Source organism: Epinephelus fuscoguttatus, linkage group LG12, assembly GCF_011397635.1.
Source record: "Epinephelus fuscoguttatus linkage group LG12, E.fuscoguttatus.final_Chr_v1".
Taxonomy (NCBI): domain Eukaryota; kingdom Metazoa; phylum Chordata; class Actinopteri; order Perciformes; family Serranidae; genus Epinephelus; species Epinephelus fuscoguttatus.
Genome location: NC_064763.1, coordinates 2,079,084 through 2,097,867, shown reverse-complemented (window position 1 = coordinate 2,097,867; position 18,784 = coordinate 2,079,084). Strand labels below are relative to the sequence as shown.

The window sequence follows — 18,784 nt, the reverse complement described above, 5'->3', positions numbered from 1 at the left end:
CACTTTTTCACCTGTATGCTATGATTTCAATCAAGTGTGGTAAAATGTTAAATTAATGGACTACTGCATTCAAACTTACACATCGACTCGGGCAGCAATTTTCTCCCATGCTGCCTCTCTCTCCTTTGCGGCTTTAACAATGTAACTTTTTTTTTTTTTTTTTTTTACTAAATATACGCTCATATTCGCTGTAGGCATTAATGAGCACCTCCAATTCCACAAGTCAGCTGAGAGTTCAGGGTTAGACTGAGTTTGCTGAACCTCCTACCTGGAATGCCCCTCTGGAGGCTTACAGCAAATTATCCCATTTCAAGTACAAGTCCATAACAGGAACAAATCCAATGTCTTCCTCTAATTCTTTTGAGTGTTATAAACATCAGGAAAGTATACATACCTTTGAGGAAATGTTACACTCCAAAATTACAAGCCAATTTGTTTAATCACCACTTTAGTCTTGGTAAAAAAAAAATTAAAAATGTTTATATATTTTACTCTCCTTTATAATTCATGTTTTATCCATGTTAATGTTGGTTTTATGTTTATCCTTAAAAATTGTTAAAATTTATATGATATATCTATATATTCATGTACAAACATCATAACGTGTTACACAACAAACCAGGAATACAGTCACCACAGACCTTTGTCTTTCACAGGACACTTCAATTCTTAACAGTATGACAGACACCATTTTGTAGTTAACATTATATAGTTTATTTATCATTACAGTGTATTTCATTTGAATGTGGATACTTTGGAGATGACATTTTGTTTCCATAGCCAACATATCACAGTTAAATTTTAGTTAATACATTGGTTGAAAATATGGCAACAAAACACGTCAGGACATTCATTTACATAACTCATTGTTTCACTTTATAGTTCATGTAGAAAAAAAAAGAGCAATTAACAGTCCTACATTCTCTTCCTGTCCATGCTCTCAAACAACAATTGACATGGGATTACTTTTTGAACTTTTATCATGCCCCTCACATAGACTACAGTACATCTTGGGCAGAACATGCACACACACAAAAAACAAACAAACACGTGGAACTTTTGTCCCAAAATTCCACTTGCTCATCAATATCACTTGGGGACTGCAGAGGTTGGGATGCTCCATCACAGCAGCATTTTCAACCACCTCACAGAGAAGAAAGATTACTGTTAAAAAGGAAACGCCACCAACCAACTATTCAATTCATTTAAGCGGTGTCAATGAGCTATAGAAAGTTTGAAAGGGACAGGGAAAGAGAAAACATAAGATTGCAGGGACACAAGGGGGAGGAGAATTCGTGGAAACAACAACAGCAGCAGCAGCAGCAGCAGCAGCATGTTTTGTGTACAAGTGTCCTGTTCGGCAGCTAAGACATGCAGAATGAAGAGTCTGTGCCTTGTGGTGCCAGAACAGATTTGCTGTAAGGTCAGAGTTGCTGTAAGGTCATGTACACAAACATGAGCATTTCTTATCTGAACTACTGACTGCACTTCCTGTATTAAAAGCTACTGTTGCTACCGTGCTCCTGCCAGATGATTGTTGTTGTAAGCTGCTGTCATTACCGTTTCTCCTGCACCTCTCTGTCTCTCTGTCTCTCTCTCTGTATTTCTCTCTGTCTCATTGTGTCATACGTATTACTGTTTATTATGCTGATCTGTTCTGTACGCCATCTACTGCCTGTTTGTCTGTCTGGGAAGAGGGATCCCTCCTCAGTTGCTCTTCCTGAGCTTTCTACCATTTTGTGTGTGTGTGCGTGTGTGTGTGTGTGTGTGTGTGTGTGTGTGTGTGTGTTTGTGTGTGTGTGTGTGGTGGGAGGCTCATGATCAGCTGTGAGGGTCCCAAGGACAGAGGGATGTCGTATCCTGTAAAGTCCTGTGAGGCAAATTGTGATTTGTGATATTGGGTTTTATCAATAACATTGATTGATTGATAAATAAATACATGAATAAGTAACAACCATAATATTAACTGTTCACTTATTAAATACAATATTTCCTTTTGTGTTCATATGTAACATCATAATTTAACTGTTGCATCTTTTCTAAGTTACTGGTCAGAATTTTGAACACTAGAGGGCTACAGAAAACATGCAACATCAAGCCTGTCTATTTTCTATTGATGTATTTGTTTGAGTCAAATTAACCTTTTCATATTTTCATGACTGAAACAGTTGCATATGAACACATCAGGAGTGAAAGAACCACAAACTCTAACATGCATAAATACATACATTCACAGTCGTAACAGAGACCAACAACCAACATGTGGCAGACAGAGACCAACACATCTACAATCACTAACAGCTGTAAAAACCATGATTATATTAATTAACTAACACTATTCACAACAGCTAACACTCAACTAATTCCACCTGTAATACATGATTGGTTTCACCTAAAATCTCTACACAATAATCATATCAACATACTAAAAACATTTCCACACAATACACTCAAATCTCCCTACAATACACAATCTTCACACAATGGAGTGGGACAGACTCAACACTAACACAAATTCACGTGAGTGCAAACCTACACAACAACAAACTGCAAGTCAGTTTCCTCTTAAAACTCTACAGATAAACACAATGACAATAATAACACCACCACTACCTACATTTGCACTGGGACTTTGTATGAGTCACATGAAGCTGCATCGCAGACTACACACACCAACCTGATCTAATCCACATCTAAACACTACGCATCCACCTCTACATCCTGAAAGTCCTCAAACAACCTGTTTAAGTCCTCTAGCTCACCCTGATCATCTCTTACACTAAAACTACACAGAATACCTTCATGATCACTGAAGTATGTGGGCATCACTGCACATTCCACATCATACTGTGCTGTTTTAATATAAACGTGATCAATTAATGTCCCCTTTTCTGTTGTCTCCTGTGTTACATGCTGATGAAATCCTTTTTGCCCCATGAATTTACAAATTGATGATTTTTTCAAACATTCTCATTAAAATCTCCCATCACTACAACTGTGTCACTAATTGGATTCAACCAATCAAGTAATTTCCCCAGATTTTGTTTAAATAAAGACTTTGGATAACATGGTGGACGATAAATTACTACCATCAGAATGTTAAATTTGCTACACAGGCACACCAAACACTCCAGATTCAAATCGGGTGCCTGCAGGATGCTACAGTCCAAATTACCTACACTGTACAAACCAACTCCACCATGTTCTAGATCCTGGAGCTCTAACAATTTGGGGTTACTGCTGCTGCAACACAAACCTCGCGGACGACTGTGGAAAGCATATCCATCAATTTGGACACTGTCTAACGGGGACTGTGCAGTGAGCCACATTTCTGTGACAGCAATACAGTTAGGCTGTAAATGCTGTGTGCAAGACACCAAATCTGCCAGGTGGCGACTTAAATTTTGAACGTTCATTAAATACACAGAGAAACTTTAGGCTGCTCAATTAAAAATGGGGGCATGCTGTCTAAGGCCTCCTTTATGGCATCCTTGAGGTAAATGGCCTTCTCTTTAAAATCCCTGATGATCAGTCCAGACAAAGCCCTAACATGGCTCAAAGCTATATACGCCTGCCCAGGTGCGAACAACTTCTTCAAAGACACTACAGCCTCATCTACCATTAATCCCTGCACTTTATGCACTGTACACGCCCACGCTAGCCTAAGAGGAAAATGAAATCGCAGACCACCTGCTTTAGTTGCCCTGTCCTCCTCGGGATCAATAACAGTAGAATACCTGCATTCTACTGCTGCATGTGCATGTGTTTTCCTCCTCTGTGAGCCAATTTTCTCATCATCAAATTTGACATAAACTGTTTTAGGAAACTTCTCATCATCACCAAAATCGATATGAGTTACCGTGCCACATGCGCCATTGACCAGACCGTCCTCAACATCTACGTTCTTACATAACATAACACGTGCATTCCTTGCCAAACACAAACTCTCCGGTAAACATGTGTCCGCATTACTATGATGCCCTGCTGTACATTCCAATTGGCCTGTTTTCCTGTTATGTTTGAAATCTTTGGCTTCTATCTTAACATAATCTGGACACATGGTAATCAACTGGATAAAATTATGCTCAGTTACTTGCATATTGGTTGGAAAAATATGCAAAGCAGAGCTCTCTTCCCCTGTCTCGCAAGCCTTTAATATTTCAACATCACTAGCTAACATGGGGGTGGCCTTTGAACGCACTCTCAACTTTCAAAATAAAAGCATTTAAAGTAGTTCAACTCAAAGCTTTCAAAGAAATCAAATCTCTGGTTAAATACAACAATAACCATTTCTTGTTTCTTGTGACATGTAAATATTGTAAATATCAACATTTTCAACTGTAAATACTTTGCCCTTTTAACTGACCGTGAATTTACTTATTTATTTAAGTTAACATTTCTTAACACTCCCGCCCGATGAACAAATGTTCATCAATACTCTGTCCATGACTTTAAACAATCCCTAAAGGATATATCAACTGGACAGGTCTCCTCAACAAACTGCCCGCAGATGTTCGAACAGCACAGGAACGAACAAGTCCATCTCTGCCTGGAAACAGTTCAATTATTCTGCCCATTTTCCATGTATGTTTGGGCAATTTGTCCTCTCCAATCAGTACGACATCTCCCACCTTCAGCACAGTGGGTATAGGGGTCTTACACTCGTGAGCTGATCTCAAGTCCCTCAAGTAATCCTTCCTCCAGCTATTCCAAAAGCTGGTTAAGAGTCTCTGCCGGTATTTCCACCGCCGGCCCATGTCCTCTCTGCTCACGTTGGTCGCCTGACAGAGTGGAATCAGTCTTTGGTGGTAGGGAGGTTAATCTTTTCCCAACCAGGAAGTGAGAGGGTGTGAGTGGCTGCGGCTCTGTTGATTCACTGTCCACATACGAAAGAGGTCTGGAGTTCAACACAGCCTCTATTTCTGCAAGCATTGTCGTCAGCTCCTCGAAGCACAGTGATGCCTTCCTTAGCACCCGTTTTAAACATGCCTTTACAGATCTCACTAGTCTTTCTCAGAAGCCACCCCACCATGCAGCTCGCTCGGCAATAAACTTCCAGGTGATCCCCTTATTGGTGAAGAATTCAGTGAGTTCTGATCCCCTGATTGACTTCCACAGTTCTCTCAGATCTTTATCTGCTCTTTTGAAAGTTTTGGCATTATCTGAGTAAATAACTTTACACAGTCCTCGCCTTGCAATGAACCTCTTTAAGGCTAATAGAAACCTTTCTGTAGTTAGATCTGTCACAAGCTCTAAATGCACTGCCCTTGTGACAGCACAAGTGAAAAGAGCAATATATGCCTTGGATTGACCACTAGTCTTGACATATAATAGCCCTGCAAAATCTACCCCAGTAATCTGAAATGGTGGGGACTCAGTAACTCGGTCTCTGGGTAGGGGAGCTGTGACTTGCTGTGCTGGTTTCACCTTCAGTTTCAAACATATGTAGCAACGTGAAACCATTTTCTTCACTAACTGTCTCCCCTTTAGTACCCAGTATTTTTCCCTCATCTGCACTAGAGTATCTCTAACCCCAGAATGCATCACTGTCTCATGGCAATACTGAACCAGTAACTTAGAATACTTGTGTTTTGTCGGTAGCACCCATGGGTGTTGCTCCCTGAAGCTAAGATCGGAGTGCTGTAGCCTTCCTCCTACACAAATAAGGCTGTTTTCATCTAAGAATGGTTTCAAGTCCCTAATTTTTGACACTCTGCTTACATCTTGTCCAGCTTTCAGTGCACTAACTTCTTGGCAGAAACTGTGTTCTTGTGCCACCCTCACCCAGTACATTTCTGCTGCAGTGAGCTCCAGTGCAGTTAGCTCTCCCTGAGTTTTCTGACTAGATCTGGCATTAGTGATGAACCTTTTCACCCAAGCAGTTATCCTTAGCACTGTTTTCAACCTGCTATACTTTTCTAACCGTAACAGTGGGTCAGCTTGTTCAGTGCTGGTAAACTGCACTACAGTCTGAAATCAATCAATTTCAATCAATTTTATTTATAAAGCCCAATATCACAAATCACAATTTGCCTCACAGGGCTTTACAGCATACGACATCCCTCTGTCCTTATGACCCTCACAGCGGATAAGGAAAAACTCCCCAAAAAAACCCCTTTAACGGGGAAAAAACGGTAGAAACCTCAGGAAGAGCAACTGAGGAGGGATCCCTCTTCCAGGACGGACAGACGTGCAATAGATGTCGTACAGAACAGATCAACATGATAAATTAACAGTAATCCATATGACACAGGGAGAGAGAGAGAGAGAGAGAGAGAGAGAGAGAGAGGGAGAGAGAGAGAGAGAGCGAGAGAGAGATATGCAGGTAATGACAGTATCTTACAACAACATTAATGGAAGTAATAATATTATAGTTATAGTTCTGGTTACTGCGGTACAATATGTTGAAAGTATGTATTAATATCTGGCAGTATACATGTGTGACAATAATCATATGTGTATAATAACAGAAGAAGTATGACTAATGACTAATGATGGCAGCAGCAGCAGGAGGCATCTGGCGGGACCACGGCAGCAGCACAACCACACACGTCACGCTGTCCAGGCACCGCTGTGATATGAGTTAATCTGAGAGACAGTGGAGCACAAAGGCTCCTGAGAAGAAGCCGAGTTAGTGACATCCAGAATGGCCGGGTTAGCTAGATGCAGTAATAGGATATGAGAGAGAGAGAGAGAGAGAGAGAGAGAGAGAGAGAGAGAGAGAGAGAAGGAGAGAAGGGGCCCGGTGTATTATAGAGGGGTCCTCCGGCAGACTAGGCCTAAGTCAGCCTAACTAAGGGCTAGTACAGGACAAGCCTGAGCCAGCCCTAACTATAAGCTTTATCAAAGAGGAAAGTCTTAAGTCTAGTCTTAAATGTGGAGACGGTGTCTGCCTCCCGGACCGTAACAGGAAGATGATTCCACAGGAGAGGAGCCTGATAGCTAAAGGCTCTGGCTCCTGATCTACTTTTGGAGACTTTAGGGACCACGAGTAACCCTGCGTTCTCAGAACACAGTGTTCTGGTGGGATAATATGGCACTACCCAGATAGCACACATACATCTGGCCAATGTCAGCCTGAGGACAACACATCGGCCCTGAATTTATAACGTCTGACAAGCGTCGGCCGCATGGGCGGATATCTTTAAATTTAATACTCTTTTGTCCCAGCTCAGCAAACGTCTCTGTTACGTCGGCATTGGGTCGGCCCTGTGCCATAGAATGTCTGCCCACATACGGAAGTCGCCACTGAAGGCGGAATTTCATCTCTGCGGTGTTTGTTTGGAACTGAGCTCGCAGGACACAGCATCTCATCGCAGTTGGTTTCAGATAAGCTCTCTGTTCTGGTGGGATAATATGGCACTATGAGCTCTCTAAGATATGATGGAGCTTGACCATTTAGAGCTTTATAAGTTAACAGTAGGATTTTAAATTCAATTCTGGATTTTACAGGGAGCCAGTGCAGAGAAGCTAAAACAGGAGAGATATGATCGCGTTTCTTAGTTCCTGTTAGTACACGTGCTGCTGCATTCTGAATTAGCTGGAGAGTTTTTAAGGGCTTACTAGAGCTACCTGATAATAGAGAGTTACAGTAATCCAGCCTTGAGGTAACAAAAGCATGGACCAATTTTTCTGCATCTTTTCGGGTCAGGATAGGCCTAATTTTCACAATATTACGCAGATGAAAAAATGCAGTCCGTGAGGTTTGCTTTAAATGAGAATTAAAAGACAAATCTTGATCAAATGTTACTCCGAGGTTTCTTACGGTAGTGGCAGGGGCCAGAGCAATGCCATCTAGAGAAACTATGTCATCAGATAAAGAGTCTCTGAGTTGTTTGGGGCCAAGAGCAATAACTTCAGTTTTGTCTGAATTTAACATCAGGAAATTGGTGCTCATCCAAGTTTTTATGTCTTTAAGGCAATTATGGAGTTTAGTTAATTGATTGCTTTCTTCTGGCTTCATTGATAAATAAAACTGAGTATCATCCGCATAACAATGGAAATTTATAGAGTGATTTCTAATGATGTTACCTAACGGAAGCATATATAGAGTAAACAGGATTGGTCCGAGCACAGAACTCATGGAACTCCAAAACAAACTTTAGTACGTAAGGATGGTTCATTGCGAATGTCAACAAATTGAAAACGATCAGATAAATAAGATTTAAACCAGCTTAGTGCTGAACCTTTTAAGCCAATTAAGTGATCCAGTCTCTGCAGCAGAATTTGATGGTCAATTGTGTCAAACGCCGCACTAAGATCTAATAAAACAAGTACAGAGACAAGTCCTTTGTCTGAAGCAATCAGAAGGTCATTTGTAATTTTAACTAGAGCTGTCTCAGTGCTATGATGCACTCTAAATCCTGACTGAAATTCCTCAAATAAATTATTATTATGGAGAAAATCACACAGCTGGTCTGCGACTACTTTCTCAAGGATCTTTGAAAGAAAGGGAAGATTAGATATTGGTCTATACTTGGCTAACACCTCTGGATCCAGGGTGGGCTTTTTTAGTAGAGGTTTAATTACAGCTACCTTAAAAGACCGTGGTACATAGCCTGTTAATAAGGATATATTGATCATATCTAATATATGAGTGTTAACTAAAGGAAAGACCTCCTTAAGTAGCCTAGTTGGGATGGGGTCTAAGAGACACGTTGATGATTTGGATGAAGAAATCACTGCAGTCAATTCTTGAAGAGAAATTGGGGAGAAGCAATCTAAATATATATTAGATTTTACAGCTGTGTTTGAGGTTAGATAGGTACTATCTGAGGGCAGGAGGTCATGAATTTTGCCTCTAATAGTTAGAATTTTGTCATTAAAAGCTCATAAAATCATTACTGCTAAGGGCTAAGGGAATACAAGGCTCAATAGAGCTTTGACTCTCAGTCAGCCTGGCTACAGTGCTGAAAAGAAACCTGGGGTTGTTCTTATTGTCTTCTATTAGAGCTGAGTAATAGTTTGCTCTGGCATTGTGGAGGCCCCTCTTATAAGTTTTGAGACTGTCTGTCCAGATTAAACGAGATTCTTCCAGTTTGGTTAATCGCCAATTCCTTTCAAATTTTCGCGATATTTGTTTTAACTTACGGGTTTGACAGTTATACCAAGGAGCGAACTTTCTTTGCTTTTTTAACTTCTTTTTAAGAGGAGCTACAGAGTCGAGCGTTGTTCGTAGCGAGCCTACGGTGCTATCAACAAAATGATCAATTCGGGAGAGGTTAAAGTCGGCACAGGAAACCTCTGTTACTGAAGGTATTGGTATTGAATTTAACGACGAAGTAATCTTTTCCTTAAGTTTTGCGACAGCACTATCTGATAAACATCTAGTATAGTAACTGTTGCTGAGTGGCGTGTAATCGAGTAAAAAGAAATCAACAGTAATCAGATAATGATCCGATAGCAAGGGATTCTGTGGAAAGACTTTTAGGTTATCAATTTCAATTCCATACGTCAGAACTAGATCAAGGGTATGGTTAAAACAATGAGTAGGTTCATGTACACCCTGACTGAAGCCAATGGAGTCTAATAATGAGATAAACGCGGTAGCCAGGGAGTCATTATCAACGTCGACATGAATGTTAAAATCGCCTACAATAATAACTTTATCTGATTTAAGAACTAAACTGGATAAAAACTCTGAGAATTCAGATAAAAATTCAGAATATGGGCCAGGAGCACGGTACACTATAACAAATAAAAGTGGCTGCAAGGTTTTCCAGGTCGGATGTAAAAGACTAAGAACGAGGCTTTCAAATGAATTATAATCTAGTTTAGGTTTAGGACTGATTAACAGACTAGAGTTAAAAATGGCTGCAACTCCCCCTCCTCGGCCGCTGCCTCGAGGAATGTGGGTATTATTATGACTGGGAGGAGTGGACTCATTTAGACAGACATATTCATCTTGACACAGCCAGGTTTCAGTGAGACTGAGTAAATCAATATGATTATCTGATGTTAATTCGTTTACTAACACTGCTTTAGACGATAGAGATCTGATATTTAACAGTCCGCATTTAATTCTCCTGTTTTGTCTTTCTGTCACAGAAGAGGTTTTAATTTTTATGAGGTTGTTATGCACAACTCCTCTTTGTTTAATTTTAGATTTAGATAATTTAGGCGGTCGGGGGACAGACACCGTTTGTATAAAACTATTAAAACTATGGCTGGGTAACTGAACTAGAAGCTCAGAGAGGCGTTTAGGACTGCGACTCTGAGTCCTGGTCTCAACTCTGGGTTGTCAGGGATTTAAATTACTAATAAAGTTTGCCAGGTTCCTAGAAATGAGAGCAGCTCCATCCAAAGTGGGATGAATGCCGTCTCTCCTAATAAGACCAGGTTTTCCCCAGAAAGTTTGCCAATTATTAACAAAACCCACATCGCTTTGCTGGACACCACCTGGACAGCCAGCGGTTAAATGATGACATGCGGCTAAACATGTCATCACTGGTCAGATTTGGGAGGGGTCCAGAGAAAACTACGGAGTCCGACATCGTTTTTGCATATTCACACACCGAAGCAATATTAATTTTAGTGACCTCCGATTGGCGTAACCGGGTGTCATTGACGCCGACGTGAATAACAATCTTACTGAATCTACGTTTAGCTTTAGCCAGCAGCTTTAAATTTGATTCAATGTCGCCCGCTCTGGCCCCAGGGATACATTTGACTATGGCCGCTGGTGTTGCTAACTTCACGTTTCTCAGAATAGAGCTGCCAATAACCAGAGTTTTATCCTCAGCGGGTGTGTCGCTGAGTGGGGAAAAGCGGTTGGAAACGTGAACAGGCTGGTGGTGAGCCGTGGGCTTCGGCTTGGAGCTGTGCTTCTGGCGAACCGTAACCCAACCTCCCGGCTGAACGGGAGTTACCGGAGGACAGTTAGCAGAGGCTAAGGCTAGGCTATGTAAATGTAGACCTAAGCTCAGAGTTTATGTCATGAACAATACAGTCTTCATCAAAACTCTCTACCTCACCAGAAGATGACAGTGGAGTTGGTCCGCTCCACCACAGCTGACTCTGAATGAGTGTTTCGACGCTCTGGCCTCTTGTTGGCAAATCTGCAGGATTTACTTTGCCGCAGCAGTGAGACCATGACTCTGGATCTGTCAGACCTTGTATTTCAGTCACTCTGTTTGCCACAAATGGCTTCCACCTTTGTGCTGTGCTGCGTATCCAGTGAAGGACAATCATTGAATCTGTCCACATGTTAAGCTGACTGCTTTCCATGTTCATTGGCTTGAGAAGATTGTTCCCAAGCCTTGCACCGATCAGTGCACCCATCAGCTCTAAACGTGGCAATGTCATTTTCTTTAATGGAGCCACCTTTGACTTGGATGCAACAAAGCTCATCACAACTTCTCCTTCCTCATTTTGTCCTTGCAGATAGGCCACAGCGCTGTATGCCTTCTCACTAGCATCACAGTAAACATGCAGTTTGATTGTCTCTGAGATTGGCTGGATGTCAATTTTGTACCATCTCGGAATGGCCACCAGGTGGAGCTTCGGCAGCTCTGCACACCACTGGTCCCATTTTTCAGTCAAGTCTGGTGGGAGTTGCTCATCCCAACTGATTCCCCTTTCCCACAATTCCTGAAACAGACATTTTACTCTTATGGTGAAGGGAGTAAGGAAACCTATGGGATCAAAAATACGAGCTGATGTTTGCAGCACACTTCTCTTTGTGTTTTCTTTGCCTTTCAACATTTCCAACAGTCCTTTCAGATCAAACACAAAGTCATCGCTCTCCGGTCTCCATACTAAACCCAACACCTTGAGCACATTTCCACCTTTGTCTGTCTTGGTTGTATGTTCCAGTCCACTTTCTATCCACTTGGCTCTCAGCTCCGGTGAGTTTGTCACCCATTTACACAAATTCATTCCCGCATGGGACAGAATTTCCTTTGCTGTTGTGGTGACTGAAAAGGCCTCGTTCACATTAGCTGAGCTGGAGATAAAATCATCCACATACAGGGACTCTCTCAGTGCCTGCACTGTCTTGGGCTGCTCTGTTTCATACATCTTGATGTGTTTCCTTATTGTTGCGGCTAAGAGGAACGGACTGGGTGAAACTCCAAACACCACTCTGTTCATTCTCATGATGCGCAGCTCGTTTTCACAGTCTTTGGTTGGAGGTCCATGTAGCCACAAGAATCTGACAGCGTCTTTATCTTTCTCTGCCAGAGCGATCTGTAGAAATGCCTTGGCTATATCTGTAGTGAAGGCTATCTGATGCAGTCTGAATTTGATAAGCACATCTAGCAGATTTGGGTTAAGGTTCGGTCCAGTGAATAAGCTGTCATTTAGGGATGGGCAGCCTTCCTCATGTGATGATGCATCAAATACTACTCTTAATTTAGTAGTTACCTTATCTTCTCGTAGAACTGCATGATGTGGCATGTGATACTTGACAGTCTCTTGTTGCTCTGCTGCTGGTATGTCATTTGGTGCATCCTCACAGATGCCTTGCTCGAGATAATCCTTTATTCAATTCAATTTCAATTCAATTTTATTTATAAAGCCCAATATCACAAATCACAATTTGCCTCACAGGGCTTTACAGCATACGACATCCCTCTGTCCTTAAGACCCTCACAGCGGATAAGGAAAAACTCCCCAAAAAAACCCCTTTAACGGGGGAAAAAAAAACGGTAGAAACCTCAGGAAGAGCAACTGAGGAGGGATCCCTCTTCCAGGACGGACAGACGTGCAATAGATGTCGTACAGAACAGATCAAGACATCGTTGTACCTTGTGTATAAGGTTGCGTCCACTTTAAGTTTCCTCTTAAGGCTATCCAGTCGTTTTTTTGCAACCCGAAAGTTGTCTGGAAGAGCCGACCTGTCCGGTCGCCATGGTAACGCCACTTGGTAGCGGCCATCTTTGAATGTGGTGGTCTGCTCAAAGTTCTGAAGAGCCTCTGCTTCTTCTGGGCTCTCTGCTGGCTCATTGACAATGCCCAGAGACTCTATCTCCCAGAAGGCATGCAGCTGTTTTGAGATTTGGGTTTCCTCACTTAGACTGATGTGCAGGCAAGTGGCGTCTGTTACACTGGATGATGAGACTGGCCCTTGCAAAGCCCACCCAAAGCTGCTTTCTATGGCTACAAGGGTTTCTGTTATTCTTTCTACCTTGCCTGAGACTACTTGCCAGTAAAAATCTGAACCTATCAATACTGACAATTCTGGATCCTGAGCGCACTCTAGAGGAAGATCAGCAAGCTGCAGGCCCCTTTTCTTAAACTCTTCTTGGATGGGTAACCCAGGCACCCTGATTACAGCGGTGCACACTTGAGGAGTTTCTACTGCTTCAATCTCGACTTTTGGCTGTGCGCTCCACACACTTCCTAGTGATACTCTATGTTTCGCTTTGCGGTTACAGGCTCATTAGAGCCAAAGGTGTGTAGCTTCAATGTCTCTTGCCTCACCACTGGTAACTGTAGTGCCCTCACTACAGCCTCGTGAATGAAGCTTCTCTGACTACCTCCATCTAACAGACAGCGCACTAATTTTCTACCTGCTGGGCCCTCTGCCCATGCTTTGGCTGTCTGGAGAAGTACTGTGTTCTGCACATTAGCCTTTAGGTTTACTGCGCTGGTCACTGAGCCTACCGAAGTCCCTGTGCTGCCTTTATCTGCACTGCTGTCTGTACCATCATTGTTTGTGTCTGTCTTTGCTTCACCTTGTTCACATACTGACTGGTGATGCCTGCGACTGCAAAAGGCGCATGAAACATTCTTGACTCTACAAAATTTGGCTATGTGTTTTGGGCCTAAACACACATAACACCTCCCTAGTTTTCTCAACTTCTCTTTACATGCAGCCACTGAACTGTCTGGACAGTTTTCTGGTTTATGGCTAGCACTGTCACAATACACACAAGTCTGCGGAACAATACTTGCAGTGTGCAGTGCAGCTGCTGAGGGTGTATTCCATTTTTTGTGTCTATTTTCACTGAAGGATGTTGGCTTGGTGAAGGATCTGTTACTTGGCGGGATTTCTTTCTGAGTGTTTCCTGGTCTGGTGAGCTGAAGTGCCCTCTCTCTGCCTTGCACTTCTTTTTCCAGGAATTGAATAAGGTCCTGCACCTTCCATTCACCATTGGAGTCTGATTTGCGTGTGTAAGCTAATGCAATGTCCTCTGGTAGTAACTGCATTAATACTGGGCAGAGCAGGCAGCCATATGTGTCACTATGCACTCCTAAGGATTCAAGACTGCGGATCTGTATTTCACATTCGTCGTACAGATTCCTGAGAGCTGTCACATCTGAAGATTTCCTCACGGGAGTAAGGTTCAGCAGTTTGGACATGTGCGCACTGATTACAATGTCCTTCCTTCCAAAGCGCTTCTGGAGTATTTCTATAGCTGCATCATAATTACTATCACTCATAGTAAGTCCTGCTACAGCTCTCGCTGCTGCTCCAGTCAAGTAAGATTTCAAGTAAGTGAATTTCTCTTTCTTGCACAGTGCATCATTTTCGTGTATGGCCATTTCATACTGTGACCAAAATTCGTGCCACTGGCTTATTTCTCCACTGTACTTTTCTATCACTAGCTTAGGGAGTTTAACAGTCTGTTGATTGTGTGATCTGACTGAGTCCATATCACCCACCCGCGCACTCACAGACTCCCGTGACCTTTCAATAAGTCTTTTAGTGCGAGTCTTCCATGTGATGATACGGTCCTGGTAGTCCTGCGTGCTAGCAATCTCTGCTTCCAGTTCATCTGTCGGTGTTTCATCCTCAATGCCTCTGTCCAAGTCCACAAGTTGTTCTTCTTTTGTAGACAACACTGAAAGCATTTCACGGAGTTTCTCACAGTCTACCTGTTCTTCGCTCACCTCCTCCTCCATACGAGTTAGCAGCTTCGTTGTCGAAGAGCGGATTGTCCGCCGCTTTCTTTTCATCCGCTCCAGTGTTTCCCCCATCTCCGTTGTTAGCGTTAGCTATCTTAGCTAGCTTCCAACTTCGTTGTTCAACAGTCCAAATTCCCGGGTTTCTGCACCATAATGTTGTGTAGTTGAAGCTTCTTTCAAAGAGGGAAGCGTAGAAACTGTCATTGTCAGCCTTTATTAGCGGATTAGCTGCTTCTAACAAACATTAACAGGTTGATAAAAACAGTAGACCTTTTGATGACATCTTGGCACGTTACGCACACACTTCCTGTCTGAACTTTCAAAATAAAAGCATTTAAAGTAGTTCAACTCAAAGCTTTCAAAGAAATCAAATCTCTGGTTAAATACAACAATAACCATTTCTTGTTTCTTGTGACATGTAAATATTGTAAATAGCAACATTTTCAACTGTAAATACTTTGCCCTTTTAACTGACCATGAATTTACTTATTTATTTAAGTTAACATTTCTTAACAAACTATGGTTGTCAACTCCACTGTACTAAAACCACACCACAGGTCCACACCAAGCGGACAGCTATACAGAGGCTTCCCTTTAACGGGAGGCAACTGATAGAAGTCTCTAACAGCTATCACACTGACATTACCAAATGGGGAAAAGTCGCCCGTCTGCTTCACCTGCCTTAACCTACCATGAACATATGCCAACAGATTGTGATCAACCATACTGATTTCATCTATGATTACAATTTGGAGGTGACTAAATTTGGCTCTCAAAGAGTTCAGTTTGTCCTCACCCAAAGGGATGTAAGGCAAACTGGCATGTGTGCCAATACTGAATGTGATGAATTGTTGCTGCATTTAAATTGTATGCAGCTATGCCTGTAGGTCATCTGGTTGATCACAAAGTGTGGACAACAACCTCCCTGCCTCATACTGAATAGCCCTAATTAAATGACTTTTTCCCCTTCCTGCACCACCTGTCACAAACACATGCAGAGGTTCTGGGTTTTTACCCATCACCTTCTGCAAACACCACTGTCTGACCTTATAAAACACAACCATCTGTGTCTCATTCAGAGACCTAACTAAAGCTAAGCCCTCACTTCTACACATCACATTCCTCTTCCTCTCCAACTGCGCTACCTGTCTACTACCAACAACCAAATCTGGCACATTCTCCAGACGTTCTTGTAACTGCTCCTCTACTATCTCAGATCCCTGCTGCTGCCTTCTCTCCTCTAAACACTCAAGGCGTTCAACTTCCTGTTCAGGACACAGCTCCCCCCAAGCATCCTCCTCATCTACACCATGCTGCTCTGCAATCTCCTGCACACGCTCTAAATCTGGATTATCTACATCAAACACTGCTCTATTATCCTTCACCACGTCCTTAACCGCATGTACTGACCCGTCACTAAATGTCACACTTCCATCCTCATGGAACTGTTCAAACAGCTCAAAGCCTTCAGGTTTGAGGTCTGAGTCAGTTCTATATGGAAGGAACAACTGCAGCAAACTCTGAAAATGCAACTCTGGATGTTTTTCCAAACTAACGCGCATGTACCGAACAACCGCAAACAGAGTACGTGTTCTCTTCAAAATGAAGCCCAAATAATTTTTCAATCGAATCATGTGCGGAGACTTTTCGTTTCTGGAAAGAACACGATACTCCGACGCAAATGTCGCCATACACAAATTTTCAAACACATCACTGTCGGGCCTGTTCCTACATCTATCCACGAAGCTCGTCATCCACATATCTTCTGTGCTAAGATCGTGTGCAGATGCTCTCTGCCTCAAAACACTGAGGGGTAAACTCATCTTCACTATATTATTCCCTGTCGGCACAAACACAACTTTCCTAGAGCACTCCTTCAAATGCAAGTTCGTTAACCTATACACTGCCTCCTGAGCACTAACCAATCAATCAATCAATCAATTTTATTTATAAAGCCCAATATCACAAATCACAATTTGCCTCACAGGGCTTTACAGCATACAACATTCCTCTGTCCTCATGACCCTCGCAGCGGATAAGGAAAAACTCCCCAAAAAACCCCTTTAACGGGGAAAAAAAAACCGTAGAAACCTCAGGAAGAGCAACTGAGGAGGGATCCCTCTTCCAGGACGGACAGACGTGCAATAGATGTCGTACAGAACAGATCAGCATAACAAATTAACAGTAATCCACATGACACAATGAGACACAGAGAGAGAGAGAGAGAGAGAGAGAGAGAGAGAGAGAGAGAGAGAGAGAGAGAGAGAGATGCAGGTAATGACAGTAGCTTACAACAACATTGTTGAAAGTAATAATGTTATAGTTCTGGCAACTGTGGTACAATATGTTGAAAGTATGTATTAATATCTGGCAGTATACATATGTGACAATAGTCATATGTGTATAATAACAGTAGAAGTATGACTAATGACTAATGATGGCAGCAGCAGCAGGAGGCATCTGGCAGGACCACGGCAGCAGCACAACCACACACGTTATGCTGTTCAGGCACCGTTGCGATATGAGTTAATCTGAGAGACAGTGGAGCACAAAGGCTCCGGAGAAGAAGCCAAGTTAATGACATCCAGAATGGCCGAGTTAGGAAGATGCAGTAATAGAATACGAGAGAGAGAGAGAGAGAGAAGGAGAGAAGGTGCCCAGTGTATTAACGACTAACGTCCCTTTTATGCAAATACACACTACCCAACTTCTTCAACACATCTTTAGCTAAGACATTTCCTTGGTTTTTGGCTTCTTTTTGGGCATTACTCAATAACAGGCCAATTTCTCTCTCTGCTTTTGTAATATACGATATTATATACACAACAACTGCATACGCATCAGTTACAAAGCTCACATCAATATTAGTGTTCCAACACTTCAACAACTGCTTGCTATACTGATTGACCCAAACTTCATTTACTCCTTTCTTATAAACTACCTTGGTCTTGTTTTGCATTTTCCTATATGCCATTTCAAAAATCTCCTGATTAATGCCCACACTCATAAATAACTCCTCTACACTACCAAACGACTCACTTTCCACTGCTTTCTTAACGGATTCCAATATAGACCTCGCAATCTCTACTTTCATCTTGTTACTCCTGTCAAAACACCTACAGACTCGTTTGTCTTCTGACTGAGGATCCCCCCCTGTCTTCTCTGCCTCCTTCTTGTCACGTGCATTTTTTTTCTTCTATTTTACAAATAAATGTACGCTCAGACACAGGTTTTGAGAAATTGAAACGACATACAGTCTTCTTTTTCCTGCATGACTTTGAATGTCGTTTGGAATGTGTTTGCACTGATGACACAATGTCCAATAATGCGTCATCATCTGAGGGTAACTCACACGATACGTACTTATCAATAAACTCTACAACCTCCTCGTCTGTATTCTTATCAATTTGGGGAGCACCCTCAATCCAAAACAGACAGTGAACATGAGGAGAACCGCGCTGCTGAAACTCTATAAAAATAATCTATGATTCTGAATTAGTTGAGCAGGAGACATGAGAACCTTGTTCAGAAAACAATGCCATCTGTAATCAAACATCCTCGCTGCTGTAACTGGGTTACCATGCAACAACTGACACCTGTCTGCCCACTCCAAATCCTCTAACGTCTGCGTTCTGCCTTCCTGCTTCAGGATGCTGGTCAGGAGATTCTGCCAGCGCAGATCTGCAGACGAAAACGAGCAAAACCACGTTGGAATCCCTAACTGACGCACACACGCCAAGACGTCCTTCTGCATGGACATCCAAAATGCAGGGGTCCCACGAAGAGGCTTTAAAAATCTAAATCCATCATCAAACTGCAACAACTGCTTCAGAGACTCCTCATCCTTCAGCATACTCTGACTAATCCTTTGAGACCTCTGACCTCCCTTACCTTTACGCAACGCTACAGAAACACTCGACATCACCTGATCAAC

At 42.4% G+C, this 18,784-nt stretch overlaps 1 protein-coding gene across 8 annotated transcripts; it reads right to left on the bottom strand.

Annotated features, from left to right (window-relative positions):
- Window positions 1-703: 703 nt before the first annotated feature.
- Window positions 704-18,778, bottom strand: LOC125897976 (uncharacterized). Of its 8 annotated transcripts, XM_049591543.1 has the most exons (3): window positions 16,942-18,778; window positions 10,969-12,655; window positions 704-1,144 (listed from the first exon to the last, which is right to left on the bottom strand). In XM_049591543.1, the coding sequence occupies exons 2-3, from the start codon at window positions 12,394-12,396 to the stop codon at window positions 941-943; spliced, it is 1,632 nt and encodes a 543-aa protein (XP_049447500.1). In that variant the 5' UTR covers window positions 12,397-12,655; window positions 16,942-18,778; the 3' UTR covers window positions 704-940. The 8 variants fall into 8 exon arrangements, 5 of the variants coding, with proteins under 5 accessions (XP_049447500.1, XP_049447501.1, XP_049447499.1 ...); XR_007450545.1 differs by lacking the exon at window positions 16,942-18,778 and having other exon boundaries at window positions 704-6,615; window positions 10,969-14,922; XR_007450546.1 differs by lacking the exon at window positions 16,942-18,778 and having other exon boundaries at window positions 704-6,615; window positions 10,974-14,922.
- Between the last annotated feature and the right edge of the window lie 6 nt (window positions 18,779-18,784).